Raw genomic sequence first — 22,514 nt, 5'->3', positions numbered from 1 at the left:
CGCTCTCGTTTTCTGGAATTTAGCTTTCCGCTCTGCATAAAGAGTGTTTTTCCCCTCCATCCTCACCTGTTTTCCTTAGGCAGTTCGTTTCTCTCTTACCTGCCAAAAAGTAAGTTTCACATGAACGCCCCGCTGACATGCCAGTTTTAATCTCCCCCTCCCCCCTTCAGGGCCCCACCCCTGTCTCCTCCGAGCACACGGCCCTCTGGGCAGCACAGCGTTGCCCCAGAGGCTCTCCCAGATCTGCTGGAAAAAAATAAGAAATCGCCTGGCTGCCCCCCTCTCCCCCTGCCGACACGAAAGACAAAAATGGAGCAGGCGCACCAAAAAAAACACCAACCGGCAACTGAGAAAAGTTGCGCCGGTGCGCCAATTTCCCTGTTCACGCCGAAAATCAGTTTTGAGGTTTAGCCCGCATGTCAATTCCAAAACCCGAAAATGTCTGGCGTGCCCGTGCAGCATGCTGACACAAACAGGCCCGAAACATGACATCCGCTAAGAAGGCTCCACAGCCGAAACGTTGCGTTTCTTTTCTTCCCTTAACAGCATGGAATAAACCTTTACTTCGTCCATGCTGACGCAGCTCCCTACTTGAACTGCTATCCCCTAAGAAGGCCAGGCTGGAGCAGGGAGGCCTCCTGATTTATTCTGGCACAGCCTGCTTTTAAAAGCAACCCAATGCGCGTGCTTGTGTTCCCCATTACCATGACGCTGTGGCCCCCAGCTAGGACGCTGGGATGTTTCAAGTGCATGTGTGCACGTGCCAGAGGGTGTGGATGGGACAGGGACATCTCCCTCCCTGTCTTTTCCCGAAGTTATTCCCATCGGATCTGAAACCACACAGGTGGAGCAGACAGAAGGCAGCCCCTGGGAGAGCTGGGAGAGACCGAGACGAGCGACAGAATCCCAGACCCTTTTCAATCGCCACGGATCCGAGACACCAGACTAGGAGGAACCTGGTGCTCTTAAAATTCCTAAAACTCCCACCCCCCTCCACGCCTCTCTCTCTCTCTGTCACCGTTTCCTCCTTCCCCCTCCTCTCCTAGGACGGCTTTCTTTTCCGGGCCTGTCTGCGGTGAGAGGAGGGGGAGGGGTTGGAAAGGAGTCTCGGGTGGTTGGTAGCAATGGGGGGGCCTTTGGCTCAGTGGGAACAAATACCTAACAAAGCCGTCATTCTGGGGAGCAATTTCAAATCCGTCGGAGGGTAATGGGGTCTCCCACTCTCCTGTGGAAGCGCTGTCTCTCGCTGCTCAAGCGCTTAGAAGAAAAAACGGGGGGGTGCTTGGCTATGCAGCCACACAGACACAATACAAATTCAAACAAGGGTCTCTTAATGTCACCTCGCATCTCCATTCAGTCTGGGCTGCTTTGTAAAGAAACTTGTACTACAGCCGAGTCCAGGCAGGAAGGCTTTCTGTTCGGTTTCAGACTGGGACGGCTCTTTTGGAGACCCGCACTGGATTTATGTTCTTAGCTTTACTTCTTATTTTTCAGTTTTGAATTTCTTAACCCAGGAGTCTGACAGTTGTGGGAACAGACTGGGTAGTTTTGAGGTGGTTAAGAGATGGTTCAAATCAGAAAACCACTCTACTACACATAGTCAAAGTTTACCACAGTAATGATTTTTTTAAAACAAAAAACACAGACCACCTTTGCAAATTCTTTTATTTTGCTATATATATATAAAATAGGTGAACCAGTAGGGCCTTCTAGCTCACTCAAGTGACTCCTAGAAGATGCTTAAAGGGGTTGACATAGATGTCATAGAAGTCAGCACAAAAAACACAGACCTCACATAATGCCCACATCCAGGGCCACACCGCTCATGCTGCCTGCCAATACACAGCAGGACAACGCACTTGAAAACCAAGCATGTGATCACTCCAGCCTTCTACACTGACTGCTGGTCAAGGTCTCGTGCAGGCACGGAGCAAGCAGAACTACTGAACCGCATAATAACATTTATTATAACATTACATTTAATAACATTTACCTCAAATAACATTCGGGGCGGAGCAGTGGCTCTGTGGCTCAGGACCTGCGCCTGTGGCTGGAAGGTTGCCGGTTCAAATCCCGCAGCCGGCAGAGGAATCCTACTCTGTTGGACCCCTAAGCAAGGCCCTGAACCCCAGCTGCTCCAGGGGTGCTGTACAATGGCAGACCCTGCGTTCTGACTCCATGCTCTCTCCCTGTCTGTGTATCTCATAGAGAGCAAGCTGGGGTATGAGAAAAGACAAATTCCTAATGCAAGAAATTGTAGAGGGTTAATAAAGTGATGATTTTATGTTAAGTTAATAACATGTGAAAGGTCCCAAACTCAGGCCATCCGAAGCCCCTAGCTCACTCCGTTGCAAGCAGTTGTCACGATGCATTTTTCAGGACCCTCTGCGGACGAGAGAATCCGGAAGGGAGTGCAACAAACACAGGGGAAAAAGACTAGGAGCAGGGCTGGTAGACGGACAGGGGGGCGTGTCGACGCTGCACTGGTGCTTGGGGGGGGCGTGGTCCAGGCAAACAGTCCAAGGGGAGTCCGAAGGGTAATCCCAAATGAGCCAAAAGTCCAAAGCCAGCTGATCCATACATGACGGAAGATAAAAGCCGGAGCAGGGTTCGGACGAAGGTTTGGGGGAATAAAAAGGGGGTAACGGGACCAGGCGCTCCGAGCCCCGAACTCAGATGGTCAGGACGCCGTGGTCTTGTAATCTTCTCGAAGGTTTTCAGTTTTAGGATGCCACGGTACGACAAACTGGTGACTGTTCTGTGGTGCCCAAACAGTTTTTAAAATAATCAGCCAATTAGCATTTGATTCAATGATTCACCTAGAGTTTACTCCAGTACGCAGAGCGTCTGTGTGTTGGTTATTGATATGGGTAGTACTATTAACAAAATCTTTGACAAAACCAATGTAATAGTTGCAAAGGAACAAGTAAAGGTCTATTCCATGCTGAAAATAGAAAAGAAACCTTTACTTGTTCCATTGCAGCCTATGCATATGGACGCAGCTACCTACTCAATCTAATAGTTTATAAGAAGAAGAAAACAGTGTTGTACCACGACAGCCCATATACAATAAGATCACTTACAGCCTCCTTGCAATTTGGATAGAAAAAAAGCAGTCTGCCTTCATGTGGCTCTGGTCAAAATCAATGCCGAGAAATCATTTTGCAGCAGGGTCTATGGCACATCGCACAATGGGAAATCATCCTCAAATTCTCAAATTCCCTGGCACATTTCTGGGAAAATCCTTTTTCGGTCACATTGTCTGTTAAGATAAGAACACTTTATTGGCCATATACAGTTTCTTGCATTAGGAATTTGTCTTTCCGAATACCCCAGTTTGCTCTTCATAAGACATCGCAGGCACACAGACGGGGAGAGAGAAGCTTGGGGTCAGAGCGCAGGGTCAGCCATTTATACGGCGCCCCTGGAGGAGTTGGGGTTAAGGGCCTTGCTCAGGGTCCCAACAGAGTAGGATTCCTCTGCCGGCTGCGGGATTTGAACCGGCAACCTTCCAGCCACAGGCGCCACCACTCCGCCCTGGCTGCCTTGATTTCTTTTTAAAATAACGCTGATGGTGTCTGGAATTAAACCAGCTGTGGACAGCAGAAACACTTTTTCCCAGGATTTCCAAAATTGGCTGTGATTACTATCCGATGTGTCCGAGCCGCCAATCGAGGCCTAGAACTAGGAGCAGGCACCCCTAACTGGAAAAGCTCACAGCTCTCTTTCCTCCTGATGGGGCGAATCCCTTATCAAGCCAGGTCCCGAGAAAAACAGACGAACCGGGGGTGAAGGACAAGCGTGCGAGATCCGATACCTTCCGTTAACGCCGGAAGGAGAGATGTATTCCGGTAGGAATAAGAATGGACCCAGGCGTGCAAAAACAACAGGGATACAAGAAGGAAAAAGAAGACAGAAAGAAAACCAAAAACCTTTCCAACATGGGGAAATCTCTTTGAGATGCAACCTGTGCGATTCGGATTCTCTTCAGGGGCCGCCATCATCTGCACTTCTCCCCCGGGGAAAGGCCGGCCCGAGGCCTGGCCTTCAGCTGACTTCAGCAGAGCCGTTAATCAGACAGGGGCCAGGGGGACAGGAGGCTCTCACTTCACTGCCCAGCAATACAAAAGCCAGGCAGACGCAGGCGGCAGTCTGTACCCACCCCCTCTTTTACAGCCTGGCTGTAAAGTAATTAGCAGCTCTTAAACTCTAATGGGCCTGCCCCACCTCTGAGGGGCAGGGCCAGAGGCAGGAATGCAGGGCTGTATCTGTTTCAGCGAAGGGGGAGACCCAAGTCCATTAAGCCCCCTGCTCAGGCACAAACAAGAACCGCCAGGAAATTAGCCGCCTCTACAGACACAACAAGTATCAAAGTATCAGCAAGAAAGCAATTAAACAGGTCAAAGCTATTTTTTTTTTTGGGGGGGGGGGGGTTGGTTTGAGAAGAGGAGGTAGGCTTTGTTTACGTTTAATTAGCCCTCAACAGCCACAGCCGATTAATGCAAAAGGTCTCGGTATAATTTTCCTGCTTTGCTTTGTTGATTTTCGTACTGCACAGAGGTCAATAATCCCTCCCTCGACCTCCCCTTCTTTATGCAAACTACAAAAGAGGACTTCTTGCAAGGCAACAGTGATTGAATCCTTGCCCGGGAATAAACTTTGTTGCCGTCACTTGCCTTCTAATCAAAGTCCCACACCTGTCATTTTACTGAGCTTTTTTTATCACAGACACGCCGCCCCCCGCAGTGATGTGTTCCTCCTAGCAAAAAGGTGGTCACAGAAATAAAAACATGGCTCTATAGTCCTGGCAGCTTTGAGTAAAAATGGGGTTTCAGCCATTGTGGTAGAACTGTACACTGGAACAACAGTAAAATCAAGTCCAGTGCAATCATGGATCACTGCATGTTCAGGAGTTTAATTTCATGGGCAGGGTACAAATCTCTTAGCTTTGCAGTTTTCAGACAACCAGGTGAGACCTGCAGGCTGGGCTGTTGGAAAAACAGGTGATCTGCATTGATTGGCATTCCAGAAGGAGACATGGCTTCACTCCTGAGGAGCGGCCAATCTGTCAAGTGTTGGAGTCCATCTTCCACATCAATTTCCCTTCGGGATCAATAAAGTCTCATCTATCTTCTTTCGGAGGTGCAGTTCACAGCACCACAGCACCAAGCAGTTGGCTCAAACTCATCTATGAGCCCCAGAATAATCAACAGCACTTTCACTGAGGTAACAGAATAATATCCCAGCTTGTTCCCCCCCTCCACTGCTTGTGCTGACTTGTATCTTAAGTTGTGCGTTATTTAATTCTGTTGTTGGTGCTGCTGCCGTTCTGTGTTTATAAGATAAGATAAGATCACTCTATTAGCCATATACAATTTCTTGCTTAAGGAATTTGTCTTTTCACATACCCCAACCTGCTCTCCATGAGACACACAGACAGGGAGAGAAGCTGGGGGTCAGAGCGCAGGGTCAGTCATTTATACAGCACCCCTGGAGCAGTTGGGGTGAAGGGCCTTGCTCAGGGGCCCAGCGGAGTAGGATTCCTCTGCCGGCCGCGGGATTTGAACCGGCAACCTTCCAGCCACAGGCGCGGATCCTGAGCCACAGGGCCACCACTCCTAATGTCCTTGTATTGGACCATACATGCAAATAAGCATTTCATTGCACTTGTGCATATGACAAATCAACTGAACTGAACTAATTTCCCCAACAAGAATAACCTGAAGATGTTTGTGCCAGCCTGCATTCCTGTAAATAATTACAGCACACCAGCTCAGACTGGCACGCCAGGTTAAAACATTCAGCAATCGACACCTCAAGGAATTCTTGGGTCACTGGACATTGTGGAAGGTGACTGCAAAACAATCTGATGATCAGGACCAGTGACTCAGGACGGCAGAGGGTTTAGTTACAACCAATCCTTAACTCTTGAGGGGGAGAATCGTGCTATACCAAACCTTCACAATCAACTGCCTCTTAGTAAAATCAATCTAAACTAAAAGGCTCTGACCAGTTTTTCTCACCTGTGGTGCTAAAACCCTAGTGGTTTTCTGACCATAGACGACTGAACTTTGCAGGATTTTCCCAATGCTCAGAATAGTTCACATTCAATTATTAGTGTATATTGGATGGCAATAAAAAGTAACAAAAAAAAGGAGATTGATGCGTTTACAATCCACAGATACAGGTAATATGACTGCAGTTCAGCAAGGAAGCTCTACAGACAGGAAAACGACAGAGGATGTCATTCAGTTTAGACTGCGCTGCTGGGCTTGGTCAGTGACTGTGTCAAGCGAACAATGGTGGACTTGTCCTCATCCGCAGCACCTGTGGATAAATATTTGCACCACGGATATTAGCTCATAATGAGCTCATCGATTGCGGACAATAGTAATTGCTCAATAACCAATCGATGGGCCTGTACGGAGCTCTTCTGCCCGATACAGACGTTATTACTGGTTCCTTTCGAACTAGACAGGATTGGGAAAGAATTAGTCCGCAAAAGACCTGGAAAAGGAGTCAGAGGTTTAGCACATGGATCCCCTCAGGGGAATCTGTAAGGAACAGTTTAAAAACACGTTTTAAAACATCCCATAATGGAAGTCCGCACAGAACAATTTTTTTTAAAGCGTCTGGTGTCTTGAACAAGCAGAGCTGTGTACACTAAGCGCAGCCAGTTACTGACGTGTTAATGTGTACCGAGCCTCACGGTGGGGGCTGGCCAGGGCTGCAGACCTCTGGGCTCAGTTTGGTCTCCTTTTCACCAGTTTGAATTGCAAATGATAGCTGCAACTTAGCTGAACGGGTTTGTCTTGCAAGACAAATTCCCCACCGTGCCCTCGGCTCGTCTGACTGGCGAGGAGAAGAAAAAAAAAGAACATTCCTTCATAGTATAACATGTGCCATTTGAGTGGATGGCACAGTATGTATTTTTAAAGGAAATAATTCCGCATGCAGCTGCAATAACGCTGTGGTACAGCCCAGGACAGCCGAGCGAAGGGACGGCCACTCATGGACGCCCAGTCTGGGGGTGTCACGTCAGGTGGGGACCCCAAGGTGACCTCCCCGGTCCGAGGCGTAGACGACACGGGCGCGGAGGAGGTGGCGGGCCGTGAGAAAGTCTTCCTCTCCTGCCCCGTCCATTGGCTGTCCGCAGAGGGGGGGAGAGGGGTCGCTCCAGAAAGGAAACCTCACACCGCACAAGGCCGCGCCATTCAGCTCGCGTGTGAATAGGGAACTTCGGCGCGGAGCTAGCGAGACAGAAACAAAGGCAAAGAAAGGGCAGGCTGGCCCGGTTCCTGTACAGTTCCTACCCACCAGCTCCCCCAGTCCGTCACCGCGGAGCAGAAGACAGAGCGAAAGAAAGCGTGCTAGGGTACGAAAACCGAAGAGCACGGACTGCGTGGGACGCTCATTTATTACTGTACTCGTTCTGAGTTCCCACCTATTTTAGCACAAGTTTCAAAACCCCATAAATAGAATTCCGGAACAATAGAAAAGGCCTACATAAATTGAAAGCCCTGCTCTTAATGTTTTCATTTTTAAACAAGGGTATTTAATTGATGTTTCGGGACCCGTATCCGTATGGAAAAACCCATCTCTAACAGAAACCGCCCGGTGCTTAGTGAATTTGGTTGGAGACTCATGTACCCTGGGAGGCGCGGAGAGGTCAGGTAACGTCCTGGAGACAGAAGAAAGGAGAATTCACACACGCCAAGGTCTGAGACTGGAGCCTTTTAGTTCACAGCCTTACAACACCTACAACAACATGCTCCTCTGCTCCCCAGAGAACAGGTTCTAATTTGCAATGAAGACCTGGAGACCCCGTTTATACAAAAAGGCTTTTTTTTCTGGTTCTGAAGAAGCAGGCTTGGGGAGAGCAGCCCCTCACCCAGGATATGAACTCAAGTCTCTCCGGTCCCGAGGCCAGAGCTCGAACCACTACCCCCTCGCAGGGACCTGAGCAGAAGGCTTTAAACGGACAGGTCAAAGGAAGAAACTCGCTTTCATCCTTAACAGCAGAAACATGGAACAGGAAGAGCAAGTTCACAGGTGGGGAGGAGACACCTTTCCCGTTCCCCTTGAGCAATCAAGACTGCTCCGGTAAAGGAACCTACTGGAGAATGTTAAGATGCTAAGTCGCTTTGGTTTAAAACAAAAATTCAAACCAAATACATTAATAATCTCTTCATTCCAATGTTCAAAATCGTCATAGGTATAGTATACACAAAGTCAACCTAACGGACTTCTGCAGGATCAACAGCAGAGGACACAAAGGCAAACTAAGGGGAGGTATGTTAAAGACTGAGAATGGGTAGTGCATCTTTACACAAAGGGTTGTGGGAGGATGGAACAAGCCTCACCCAGGTGCACTGTTGAACTTGACACCCTGGCTTCCTTCAAAGAAACAGCTGAAAGCCTTCAGATTGATTATTTCCAAGGGTCCAAGCCGAAGTAGATGGGACAATTTGCCTGTTCTCTTTGACGATCTCCCTTACGATCTTATTTAACTGCACGGGGCTAACCCGCTTACCGACTAATCACCAGGACTGTTCCTGATGTACAGGTGCGAGCAGACCTGTGGACAGCTTCTGCCACACTAGTGTTGGCCAGACCCACTGCTTTTCAAAAGTAAATTTAAAACTATAGTTTGCAAACCACTCTGGCCTGCCTGCCCTTGCTCGTCAGTGGCAATGCAGTCAGCGAAATCCGTTCTTATGTAATATGGGTATTTCATACACCAGAAATACGAGTGTTTACAAAGGAAATGGCATAATACGGGCCGATAAAGAAAAAAAAAAAGGATAATAATGGAAAGTACAATTATCTAATCTGTCTGGGTAACTGTACACCTCATTGAGCAGAATTATGAAAAGGAATAAAGCAGGCCCTACAGGACATTAATGGAAAGAAAGCAATTTTTAAATTCCTGAATACCAGTCAGGCAGTATTACGTATCAGTTCCTCTAGATCAGAAATGATTTCAAACAAAACAGCCGCATAGGGGCCAGGAACTCCACTCAGACTCAACACTGTACACGCTGATCAGCAACAGATCAAAGTGGTCACACACACACACGCACACAATTAATCCTGCTTCACTCGAGCGCAAACCGCAATTACAACAACTGCCTCCGACTCCAGGACGAGACGTCCGCCTTCCCCAAGAAGAACACTGCCCCCAAAAACAGTGTCAAGACGCTACTTTTTTTTAAAAAAAAAGAGCTTAAGAAACCAGCGACAAAGAGACCAGCATGTCACACTGCTGTACTGCATGGGTCCTTCAGACTCAAGGACATGACGACAAAACAAAAAAATAATCCTCAGTGAGTTGACATTACAGCAATATGTACAAACATTCAAATAACAGTTCTCTGAAAGATATACAGACCATGGATTGAGGTTTTCACAATTCGAAAGGGCAAAAGTGTGGTTAAAGAAAGACCAGAAAGTGATGACAAAATGTGGAGACAGGTATCAGTGCAGGATTGAATTTTTGAACCATTTTTCTCAAGATACTTTTTTTTTGTTGCACAGCGAATAACCTGTGCAGGGAACAGATTCCCAAGGCCAGGGTGTTAATCAAGCTTAAGATCCTTGGATCCGTAAAGACTGAGGCTTGATGTCTTGTCAGTAATCGGGCACGAGTGGTCTGTCCTCATCACGTTTCCTACTTGCTCTTCTGAAATCTTGAAGGAGTTCAATAGCTATGAGAAGGGTGCTACACTGGGGACAGGTCTGGCCAAGGACAGCAACATCCCAGACAATCATTCAGCAACTACTCCTCTACGCTGGTAAGCCACTTAGCACAGACAAATGCATATCACAGTGCTTTGTGTTTTGGCTTCATTTTACTATTTACACAAAAGCCTATAACTCAGTAAATCCTGAAATGATTTTTTTTCCTGGATGCATGGACATTCCCCTGTGGGGAAGAGGAATACAAACCATTTTTTACCTGAGAACTGAGCTGCAGCGCCCTGTGCATTGCGGTTTTAATGCAAGAGAAAGCCATTATTTATTTTTTCAGCCCAGCTGAGGAAAGGACAGGCATGCAGTCTAAAACTGCACCCATAGAAACCAGAGAGTTTACAAAAGATACATTGCACAAGGCACTCAGACACTCTTAAAGACAAATAAAAGTAATCAACGTGAGAAACAGAATTCACTTTAGTCATAATGTACACCTTTAATTGCAAACCTGTAGTTTACTTAGAAGGAGTAGATGATTGACTGACTTGGCTGCCGGTAAGGTTATCGAACACTGGTGTGTTGGCATGTCCCTGAATCAACTCCCGTGTGTTCTGCTCTTCCCAAGAGCTAAAGATGCATTTACAGAACCATCAAACATTAACATACCACAGAAAAGTTGACTAAACACATACAGACTGTACAATAGCTTCAAGGCTCAAGCCAGAATTTTTTAAAAAATGACCAGACTCCAGCAGAAATCTTCAGCATTTCTGTGCCCTAACAGCGTCGGAACCTGAACAAACTCGGTGTTGCATTAAAACGTCCCCTCCTTTGTATTCTCTTAAACCAGCAGCACAAAACAACAAAAGACAGAACATGAACAGTCATGAACACTGCCTGTATAAATAAAAACGGATTAATCTCCTTTTCAACAGACTATTATAACAATGGCAACAAATATAGGCCATAACTTTAAACAAGAACGGAACAAAAATATAATTTCCACTCACAAGTAGCTGTTTTTTTACTGCTTTTGCAGTTCTCTGATTTATATTTTAAACACAATCTCTACAAGGTATGGAATAAGAACATAAGCAGACAACCCAGGGGGCACTTTTAAATCCTGACACGGACAGAAAGAATGGATCTTTCTTTTTTTTTTTTACCCTTTTATTAAGGTGATCTTTTAAAACCTTTTCCATTCCCAAAGTCACCTTTCTGTGACACGGTGCACCACTGACACAGAAAAAAGGAGACGCACTTCTTGCAGGTCAGTTTACAGCCTATACTTCATGTTTATCCCAGCTGCAGGTGCACTGCAGGGGAAAAGATGGGGGGGATGGCAGCCCCCATCGTGTTGTGTCCATGCTCATCCAACGTTGGGGGGGGGGGGAGGGGGGGGTTAAGTTCACTGCTTGTTCATGAGAGCTCCTAACAGTGTGACACATTCACCTCCGTCCCTCCAAAATACCTCTGGGCCTGTCTGTGTACAGCTGGCCCTCAAATCACCCCGACAACCAAGGGACGAGAACAACACCCCTCTCCGCTGTCCAAGCTGGTGGAGAGAAGATGGACGAAGGCGGACGCAGACGCAGAGAAAGGTTCCATATGGTTTCTGGGCGACAAGGCCTCTGAATGTCAGGCTGCAGCCATCACACCCTGCAGGGGGACGACAGGTCAGGGTCCCGGGTATCTACTGAGGCGTACAGAAGAAACACACAGGACCACGGGGGTGGGGTGTGTGTTTGTGTGGGGCAGCTGGGGGGGGAGGGGATACCAGAGGACACTTCAGGGAAAATCAACCAAAGAACTCCGGTTAAAAAAAGTTGACAGCCAGTGTAGGAATTCCTCTTTAGCGCCCAGATGTAGCACACAGAATTACAGTTGCTGCTAAATTAACGCACAATCGCCGAACACTGGAACCTTCCTAACACAAAAAAGGCCAACGTTTTGGTGCTGAAATCTTGGGATTTTCAGACCTGTGCTCCACCTTTTCATTTCCGGTACCATAAACGAATGTACAGACGGATAGCTAGCTGGATTCAGAACGCTGCTGTGAAGGCATTGCAGACTTCAGCAAAGGGGCCCGTTCTCTTTCAAAACATCTTTCCTCCCCCCTGCATGTTTTCAGAGAGCAGCCAGAACAGGGCACACGCATGCCAAGCTCCTAAAAATAACAATCACTTCAGGGCATTTACCTGTTTTCCAAAACTGTTGTCAGGGCTTTGTGATAGCATGCTGGTAATCAAAAAGGCTTTTGTGCCTGTAAGTAACGCAAAGCGACAGCACTACGAAACAGCAATTATTCAGAATGACATGTTACTCTTTTTTCAAGTACATGATTGCTATCTGGGGGACTCCCAGCCCTCTCTTAATGAGCCAAAGTGCTAGCCTGTCTGCATGCATGCTCTGGGGTTCCACATCGGGTCCCAAGTCGTGCGCCTGTTTTTTTAAAAAGAGGCCAATTTCTCCGACCAGTTATTATAGCTCAGTAGAAACAAATTCATTGACGACCGGGAAAAACTTGACTAATTTCAAATTAAGCACAAAACCATGAACTTTGTGAAAGTCCCGCCATATTGTCGCAAATCTCCCGCGGTTTCTCACCACGGGCGAGGGCGAGAGTTCACGAGAATTGTGATGTGAAGCAGCCCTTCCTGCTCACTAGTCACTGTGACGACTGATGTACTGTGATGGACAAGTGAATAAGCACAGGTTGTGCAGAACTGTCCCGACATGTTCTGGGTTAACAAATAAGTTCCATTTATCAGCAAAACCACCACAATGTCGAGAGAAAGATTAGAGCAGATGTATTCACAAGCCTGCATGTTTACAGCGTAATAGGGCAGCTTCACCTCATTGGAAGTCTTATTGCCTCATTCTGAATAGCAGATTATGATGCTACACTTACCTGGCAATTTCATCTATTTTGTGATGTAAATTGGAGGTTTTACAAGTTACTGGGCATATTTTACTTTCATCGTGGTTTGAAGTGCACTCATGAATGCTGATTCTTTTTAACCCCGAAATATACAAATAGTGCTGCAGTTCCCCTTTAATTTTGGCTTCAGCCTCGTGACGTCATGCAAGCTTCCAGTTCTTCTGGAATCCCTGAACGGCTCTGATCGGGTTCAACCTCAAATGTTCTGCCCCAAGCTGGGTGTTGGGAGTCAGACTGCCACACGCTGGTCCCTCCGCAATCAAAACGCCACAGCGGGCGAGCAAATTAGAGCAGGGGCCCAACAAGCTGAAAACCCAGGGGGGCACTTTCAAATCTGGACGTGGACAGAAGGCGGGGGACGGTGACGAAGGAAATGAAGAACACAGCAGCAATAAAGGAATACATTACAAATTGGAGTGGTTTCCTAAGTGTGGCTTGACACGCCCAGTAAAAACTCTGCAGGACTTCAAAACTTCCCATAAACCCAACGGCACTTTGTCAGCACAGATCTTGACCCTTCCTTGGCAAGAGGAAGCTTGCTCTGGCTTACTTGCCGATGAGAGCAGAGCGCCATGGGACTGCCCACAGTGCATTTCAGCATCCAGTGCCACAGGAGGTCAAAGTGCATTTCAGCTTGCAGCGCCACAAGAGGTAAAAAGAGCACCATTCCTTCTGCACAACAGGTTTGCCTCCTCCATCTAGAGCGTTTTCATTGCACAACACATCGGTGAAAAGCTCACGAGGAAACTTCTTTCCCTCTTGCAGGACTTGGCGTTTGGTGGGGGGGGGCAGGGAAGAGGGTGGCAGCCAACATTGTAAAAACAACCGCTGCCCTATTCCTTCCTTGAAGAAAAAATGAGCTTTTTACGCCAACACACCTCCTATTGAGAAGAGCCCACTGGCCAAAGTTGCATTTCAAGAGATGGACAGAGTGTCTGAGCCTCTCTGCCCGTCAGCCTGCCTATGTTATCAGAGATTTCTGAGGGGAAAAACCAGCAACAACAGCAAGGAACTCAGCTAGTTAAACACTGTTTATCTACCTCACTAGGCAAACACAAAGCAAACCACATACTGCACACTGCCAGGTACAAATCTGAAACTGTTCCACAGCTCAGCTCCGTACAGTAGCAACGCTGGAAGCCATCACAACACCACTTGATGCCCTTCACAGCGCAGTTTACAGTATGGTTCTGTTCTTCTTCCGCTGAATGGCAGCTTCATCTGTGTGTAGAGAAAAAACAAATCGCAGCACGACAGATGAAGGTAATTTTCGAGACAAAACCTCTTCCAAATTGACAAGAACCGTAGAGAACGAGCACGCCGGGCAAAGCAGAAAACGATATCGGTTTCTAGCCCAGTCGCATGCACGCAATTCACCCTGGAGTTCAGTGAGTGATCTATCAGCCATGTAAATTGAAACATGCTGTGTGCACTGGCCCATTCAGAAATGACTGCATGCAAGTTACATCTGAAGTCCAGCCAGTGAAGGTGTGTCAGACAAAAGAGATCATTTGGGGATTCTTTCAACATCAAAAAAAAAAAAAATGTTCACCCAGATTCTCCCCCCCCCCTTCAAGAACTAGAAAAAATATTTATATATACATAAAAGGATATTATGTAAAAATTGCACAATGCACTTAGCAGGACCTCATTTAGAATACTGAGTACAGCCTTGGTCAGTGTGTTACAAGAGATACTGCTGCTCCGGAATCAACACTGAGAAGAGAAACCGGATACGCTCCTAGGCTCAGAGGAATGTCCTATATTGACAGGCGAAAAGAATTGACTCTTTTAGTCTTGAATAGTGAAGACTACAAGGGGACTCAATTCAAGTATTCAGAGTCCTCAAAGGCATTGAGCCACGGGATGGCAACAGAAACCAGGGGGAAATTGCACTTCGAACCGAGAACAGGAGACTCGTCTTTACACCAAGAGTGGCAGGAGGCGGGAACAACCTATCCATCCATATGGATGATGAGTGGATATTCTGGCTTCTTTCAAGAACCAGCGGGATACGATCCTTGGATAAATGAGCTACTAGCAACCAAACCACGTAGAGGGGACAAAACGCCTCCTTTCCTTTGTTACCTTTTATAGAGTTGGCATAACAAGAGTCCTTTCAGTATCAGGTCCACAAATCGAAATGAGTACACTCCCATAAGCATGCATCCCCAAGAAGCTCGTTGAGTGGAAACTTTTATACTTTACTACCATGCACTGAACGTCCCCACCCCCACCCCCCGTTATGCTGTGCATGACAATAAAAATAAAAATAAATAAATAAAACCAGACCCACAATCTAAGAGAATGAAAATCAAGAATGCGTAACGATCTTCGGCAAACTCCGTGCCTTAAATCAACCACTCAGCTCACTTCACGTCTGAATGAATGCGCCGTTACATGACATGAAATGTATACTTCGCTGTGCGTGTGCAGTTATTGGCCTGTGTTTAAACACAAACCGCGCAGTACACTTCTCAGTTGTGCAGTAGTGACGTGTGTAGTTCATGATTTTACGTGAACCGGTGGTAATGGTTTCTACTGCCAAGAGTGTGTACATTTTAATTACCGTTTGGGAATTCGGCCAGGTAAAAACTGTTTCCCCCTTCCACGAATGTCACAATTGGCTAGTGCGGCAGCGGTGATTAAACTGGATTTGCTGAACTCCACGAGCTTCCCAAGTGTATCTCCTGTCGAAACTCCCAAGCCCAGCGATTCAAAGTATATAATTAACTTGCAACATTGTGCAATCGGCGGTGCGGATTGGAGAAGGGAATGCATGTTAATTACCAGATCCTCGGGTCTGTGAGTCACCTACCTAGGTTTATGGAAAGGGGGAAGGTGAACGAAATTGCTCACGCTTAGTCAGGTTCTCTTTTGGCGCAGTACAGATGATAAAAAAAGAGCCCGAAGTATCGCGCATCAGAACAGCAACTTGATTTTCCACAGCGTGCGTTTTCAAGTATGCCCCCGTTAGCGTGGCATGTTTCTGAAGGGATTTCGACAGGTGTTCACCGACTGGTATTCATTTGTTTCTGCCCCCCAAAACATAGAAAACGCACGTTTTTCATATATATGCAACATCAGGCGTGACACTGAAAAATAAGTGGTGCGGACTTGTTTTAAGAGCGGCGATTCAACGAGTTCTTCACCTGAATTCGCACGCCGGCGGGGGGGAGTCTAGCGCGATTATTATAATCAAATATTCGCGGGATCAATTCCGTTCAAACATGACGGCAATAAAGCAGGCGTTCACTTCAAAGCCCAAAACACTGCTAGTGCCTACTTTAGGTTAAAAAAAATGGAACTTGTCATTTGAAGTGCATTACATTTCACGCACGCCAAACCAAAATGCCGCTAAGCACACTTTGCATCGCTAATTGCAAGAGCAAAACGTCCACCTCGACGGCAGCCCAATTTACCGACCGCAGTGAATTTCCTTAACGATTATTTTCCAAATTAAGGCGCTGCGCGTCACGTGGCCGCAGAAGCTGCCCGCTTTCGGGGGGACAACTTTCACCATCGCTCTGAGAAACGCACAGCTGCGGGCTGGTAAATAGACTGCTTTCCCTCCTGTGCACCCGCGGAAGAGCGGCCGCGATCATTTCAACAAAAAAAAAATCAATTTAAAAATGGTGGCCCTGAGCGTTCAGAAGAGAACTGTTCTGACACGCCGAGCTACCTTTACAAGAAATAAATACGCACGACGGCAGGCAGCGGCTGTTGTTGGCCACTTTCTCAACCCCAGCTACAATCCCGACACTGTTGCTACCAGCTCTCCGCGACCAGTTATTTTCGTGACCATGCCCGCTAACCGCTGACCACCGCGCTGGTGGTACCACGCAGGCGGGGGAGACGGGGGGAAAAATACTCCAGTTGCGAAACCACCGACACGGTAAATCCGAGCCGAGACGAGTCCTCGGTGCACAGGCGCGCACAGCCACACTTACAGATAGTAGGTGAAGGCGCTCAGCCCGGCCGGCACGGCTGGGAGTCCCTTCCCGGAGCAGTCGGCTCCTCCATCCCCGTCGCAGCGGCACGGCGTCGGGCAAGGAGCCGGCGAGGACTCGCCTTGTCCGGCGGCAAGCCCACAGATCAGAAACCAGCCGGCGTACGAGATCCGCGCAGCCCACAACTTCATCTTGGCACTTTTGCTAGTTGGCGCCGGCCAGCTCCCGTCAAATGTTGGGGTTTTCGTTCTTTTGTTGTTGTTGTTTTTTTTAAAAAAACCCAATAAGAAAAAAAAACCTCACACTTATCCTGCGTAGCGATACCGTCCCAGTTGCAGTGCCGTGAAACGGATCAATGCATGAGTTTTGTAATCAATCATTGATTTGCGGGTAAAGGTAAACTACTCCCCAGGTTGCAATGTATACAAAACCAACGCATAATCCAACTTTGGGGGCTGGCTCGGTGTATTCCGTGGTTTTTAAAAAAAAGAAAAGAAACCGATCGATTATAATTCCGAAGACCCCCGTATTTACTAGTCCAGTTTAATTCCACATCGGGGGTTGTACGGGAGTACCAGACCCTGCACCGCAGTAAACAGATCAACACCTCTATCCCTCTTTCGGATTCCGTCCCATTAATCCACAGAGACTCGGGTCTTCTCCTTGTTGGACTTGGTTGCTTTTCTCGATTTAACCTCCCTCCAAAAAGAAAACCTCACAAACGGGGAAACAAAAATCGTTCCGTGTGTATTCTAGTCCTCTGCGTCCCCCGTGTTTTGATTCCCGGGGAAAACAGAAGTCAGATTTCAGCCATTCCTCGCGTCTGATCTTGCCCACAGCACCAGCGTTACAGCGAGCTCAGCGGCAGCCTCTGTCTCTCTCTCTCACTCACTCTCCCCCGCGGGGAAGCAGGGCTACACGACGTCCTGAATATGTAAATGCAAACCTACATATTAATGAACCACTGCCATGACTTATTGGCAAAATCTGACGGAACGGCTATTAATATGCAAAGACAACTCCACCACATTGAGCAGACGCGATAAGGAGGCCTGTCTGGCTCGCTTTGAACCGGGGGAGGAGGGATTTAGGACGCTGGCCGGCTCTGAGCGGGGAAGGTTTGAACGGCGCACAGTGAGGTCTGTGTTTTTGGGGATGACCTGCAGGTTAAAAGCAGGGTGGCCCAAGGAGTTTCTGTGTCCGAAGGAAAAAGCGCCTGCTGCTGTTCATACCTGGGAATCTTTTTTTTTTAGTGTTTTTAGCGCCCATCTACACATGCGGTAGAAGCGCATTCGCACTTGTCCACAACTTCAGTCTCAAGCCGAGCCGGTAGCGGAGACGAGATGCGCAGGCTGTGTCGGTTTCTGCGGGACCGGCATCGTAAAAAACAGCGCCGAGTGCGAGAGCTGTCAAAAACGGCAACACGGATTACAGTAAGTCGAGGCAGCCAGCATTCGCTGGCGACAAACTAGCAAAAACGAACAAGTCCTCACTCTGCTTGAAGACCACGCTCCGGTTAAACGTTTGTTTTTGCCTCTTACGTGCAGCACTCAGTCCGAGAGATCGCCGGCCGGCCAGGCTAAATCCGATCTCTCCTGAGGGGACTCCTCTTTCCACTAAAGCTTTTAGTGGGTCAATTTACGATGCTATTTATCTTTCTCTTCATTTACATGTATTTACGCGTTGTAAGTACTATGGGTTTTGTTCAAAGTCCATGATATAAAATATAGTGCTCTACTACCCTGTTCTGCTATTAAGTAGATCCCCAAATTTGCATGCACCAAAAGACAATGAAAAACAATGGTAAAAAAGAACATAAACAGGTCATAAATTAGTATCATCCGGAGCAGATTTGCATCGTCACTTCAATCTTGTAATAGGAAATGAAAGAGAGTGAAATATATTTGCTTTGCAAATAGCTGTATCAGCCTATACATAGACCTATTCATACATTTTTTTCCAAATAGCATTTGTAGTGACCAAGGTGTGTAGTTTTGAATTAAACCGTGCTCATTAGAATAGCATTTTATTTTCTTTTGCCAGTATAGTCACACAGTTTTCTTCATTCCCAGGTGGCACACACAAATATATATGTTTTGAGGGGAAAAACAATTAAAATGTAGCACCCTGCTGTATCATTAGTGTTTTCTCTTCCTCTCTGCCTATGTGCTCCTAAGTCTAAGGTAAAAGGGACTTTCCTTTGATGAGTTCTTGCTGTGCTTCAGACAGGAAGGTCTTGGGAAAGACCTGACAGACTCCCCCCAGTTCAGCTCTGAGTCAAAAAAAGAAAACGGGGCACCTCTTTACACAAAGGGTGGTGGGTGTCTGGAACAAGTAGCCCGGCAGTTTTACTGAAGCCAAATCCACCGGATCGTGCAAGAGAGGGACGCGAGGAGCTCTTTTGATCGGTTGGAGTGACGTGAAGAAGGTTGATCACAAGGTCTTCTCCTGCGCGACACCTTCCTCATGATCTGTTCAAGGTGGGGGAAGAGGAGGTTTGGGCGATTGTGCACATGGTGTTGAAAACAAGCTCTTCCGGTATATAAAGAGATGTTCACGTGTCTGGGGAGAGCCCAGCAGGAATGTGTGCTGAACAGATGCTTCCCTACCGCCCGTCTGCCACAGACCCACCTGAAACACGGGTTCATATTGAAACCACACTCCCCATCTCTTCGCGAAGGACAGTGCACCTCCCAGTGGACAATTTAGAGAAGAGAAAACCTCCTAGAGGCATACTGGGAGTCAGGCATTAGAGTTTCCCAGCACGGAGGAGCAAAAGATCTTGAGAGCTACACACAGTGCCGTTTAGGGCCCAGTGGATTCTCATATTGAACCCATTCTGAAGTCCACTGGATTACCGCAGGCTTTAAAGATCCCAAATCACACCTCCACGAGAGGGACAGAGAACGTGTTTCTTACTGTGAATGCCCACGGACAAATGATTTCCAGAACAGTAGAGAAAGATTTATAGAAAGAGCATCGGGGCATGATTTTCGGGAAATAGTTTCTGTTTCGCATTTTGGGACTTGAAGGAGTGGCTCGAGGAACAGTCTTGGGCAAGGAGCTGTTGCCAAGGAAATTCAGTAAAAAACCCTTGTAATTCTCTATCCAGGGTGCACCGAGGTAAATGATTAAGGAAACGGTATGCATTCATTCAGGCCTTACAAATGTTAAAGGATCTCTTTAAAAAAATCCTTGAGGAACACTGTAGACCTCATGGATCAGACCGGGCTGACGGGTTTCAATGTCCCGTATGAAACTCCAATAATGCACCTTCAATTCAGTTCAGTTTATTGTCATAGGCACCAGTGCAATGAAGTGCTTATTTGCATGCATGCTCCAATACCAAGACATTCATGGAATCACCAACAACATAAACACAGAACAGCAGCCTCAAGAACAACAAGTTCTACAGGAGGTCATTCTGGCCTTCTGCCATCAGACTGTACAACGCATCCACCTTGCGTCTGGGCAGAGGCCACACTGACAGGGACCTGTTTCTGGACTGAAGGCATCTACACATCTACTGCCACATCTGTTCTCTTTCTTTTCCCGTTTACAACCGTTTTTTGGGCAATATATAAATGCAACACATTTATATTTATATCTATATTACATCTATATTTATATTCATATGTGCAATATGATTTTTCTGTGTACTGTTCTGTTCTAGTTTGTTCTTTGTGTGTCCAGACTGTGAGTAACTCCCTTAGTGCACCCCTCACTGTACGGATTGTATTGTATGTATTGTACTATTATTATTATTGTATCATTCGTTACACTGTGGCTGTGTTGTCTGTGTTAAGCTGCTGTTGCACTGCAATTTCCCTCACGGGATCAATAAAGTATCTATCTATCTTAAATAACATACAACGTAAACAACAAAACATCAGTGTGAGTTCAGTAATCCGACAGCTTGTGGGGAAAAAGCTCTCGGAACCTAGAAGTCTCGTGTCTTCATGCTCCTACAACACTTCCCAGAGGGAAGGGGAGAGAAAAGGGAGAAACCAGGATGCCTGGTATCCTTAGCGATACTCCCAGCCTTCCTGAGATGGCGAGTTGTAAAATTGTCTGCAACAGAGGGGAGCTGTGCTCCAGTGATGGACTGTGTCTGGGTTGTGGGCTGTGTGTGTGGGACGTGTCTTCCACAGGATTTGTATGTGACGATGTTGAACTACCAAAACGAGGAATTCCTCAAACCCAGTCATATCCATGGGCGCACAAGCTCACAGGAAAGAGCTATGGGTTGATGGGCAGGTGCTGTCAGTGGATATTGTGTAACGTTGAAGGAGTAATGTGTAACTATAGTGTAACTGTTGGGGGAGTAAATGTACTGGTCCTGGGGAAGGAGAGGTGTGAAATGAATTTGTATGGGATGTTGTCTGTTAACACAGATGAATATTTCTTTTTTATGTAACATTCACTTGTTCTATTGGTGTGGTTTGTGGGTTTCTGTGTGTGTAACACAGCCGCTTTGAAGCCAGGCAGATTTCAGAGAAATCAGACAGCGAAGAAGTATGATACCGTATCATTTGCTCATCACTGATTGACAAGAGGCAGGCAGGCAAGACAGGTCAATCAGTGCTGCTGCTCCAAACCTCTTGGGTTTGAGTCTGCCCTGGGGCAACTTCTGTATAGGGTGTGTGTGTTCCCAAGTGCCTGTGGATTTCCTCCAGGTGTTCCAGTTTCTTCCTGGAACATCCCCAAGACACACTGACAAGTTGTCTGTACGTGTCCTGCAATGGCCTGGACTGCTGTCCAGAGTGCCATCCAGCCCTGGGATAGGTTAAGGGCTACCTCGACCCTAAACCTCGACCCTGAGGTTATGAAAATGAGGTTACATAATAATAGATGTCATAGAAATTGAATAAAACTCAATATGAGTCGAGCTGCTGTGTGTCCATGGTGTGTGCAATATATACAAGTAGTGTGGTTATGCTGAATACAGTGAAAACTGTGTCCATGTAGCTGTTACAGGTGATTGGTAAAGGAGCTGCAGGTTGTTTATTTAGCAGTCTTATTGCCTGGAGGTAGAAGCTGTTCTGTAGTCTGTTGGACTTGGACCAAATGCTTCGGTACCGTTTACCGGATGATAGGAGGGAAAACAGTTTGTGACTGGGAAGACTGGGGTCCTTGAGAATGGACCTGGCCTTCTTCAGACATCTAGCTGAGTAGATCTCCTGGATGTTTGGTAGCTCACAGCCGGTATTGAGCTGCGCTGCTTTCACCACCCTTTTGCCCCGGATCACGGGTTAATGAGCTGCAGCTAGTTGAGACTTGACCCACTGAGGACACCTTGCTTTGAAGACCCCATCAGTAGCTCTCTAGGAAACCTGACTGTGTGTGAGCGTGTGAACAGTATACAGTCTGCGTCCGAGTTTCCTTGTTCAGTCCCTTCAACTGACAGCAATTAAGACGCGGGTTTTTGCAGCGTTAGCAGTTCAAACATAGAAGAACACAGCCACCTAGTGGTGACACTGAATGGAGAGCAGGAGAGCGGCTCCGTATTTCAACCAGCATTAAATATCAGTGAAATAAAGAACGCAATAAAGTGATCACTTTTGCTTTATTTTTCAAATGCACCATATGTGTCAAATAGCCTCTAAATGTGTAGCCAAAAAGATCAAAACAATCAAAATGAGAAGGCTGTGATTTAGCTACAAATAGCAATAAATAGAATAAGAAAATCAAACACTTTAGGATAGAGTTAATAGTAAAATCAATGGATATTATGATAAAATGCTAAATACACCAGTAATAATTAATTTAGAATATTCTGTGCAATTTTGGTCGCGAAGTTACAAATCAGAATATTGCTGCTCTGGAATCTCTCGGGAGAAGATCAATGAGATACATTCCTGGCCTTATGTCGTGCCTAGCCTGATGTACTAGTTGATAAAAGATTTACGTATATATTTTTAGCTTTGAAT

General features: G+C 46.8%; 1 protein-coding gene across 1 annotated transcript in view; it reads right to left on the bottom strand.

The window, feature by feature from the left end:
• The window catches only part of lgr4 (leucine-rich repeat containing G protein-coupled receptor 4), a 70,147-nt gene extending 52,499 nt beyond the window's left edge, over positions 1-17,648 (bottom strand). Inside the window, exon 1 of the mRNA XM_088610990.1 lies at positions 16,585-17,648. Within this exon, the coding sequence (XP_088467116.1) occupies positions 16,585-16,775 (191 nt within the window). The 5' untranslated portion in view covers positions 16,776-17,648. The remainder of the gene's footprint in view (positions 1-16,584) is intronic.
• Positions 17,649-22,514: the final 4,866 nt, after the last annotated feature.

Source organism: Lepisosteus platostomus, chromosome 18 (genome assembly GCF_059453375.1).
Source record: "Lepisosteus platostomus isolate fLepPlt1 chromosome 18, fLepPlt1.hap1, whole genome shotgun sequence".
Lineage (NCBI taxonomy): Eukaryota > Metazoa > Chordata > Actinopteri > Semionotiformes > Lepisosteidae > Lepisosteus > Lepisosteus platostomus.
The sequence above is the reverse complement of the archived record's forward strand: the minus strand, read 5'-3'. Positions and strand labels throughout refer to the sequence as shown.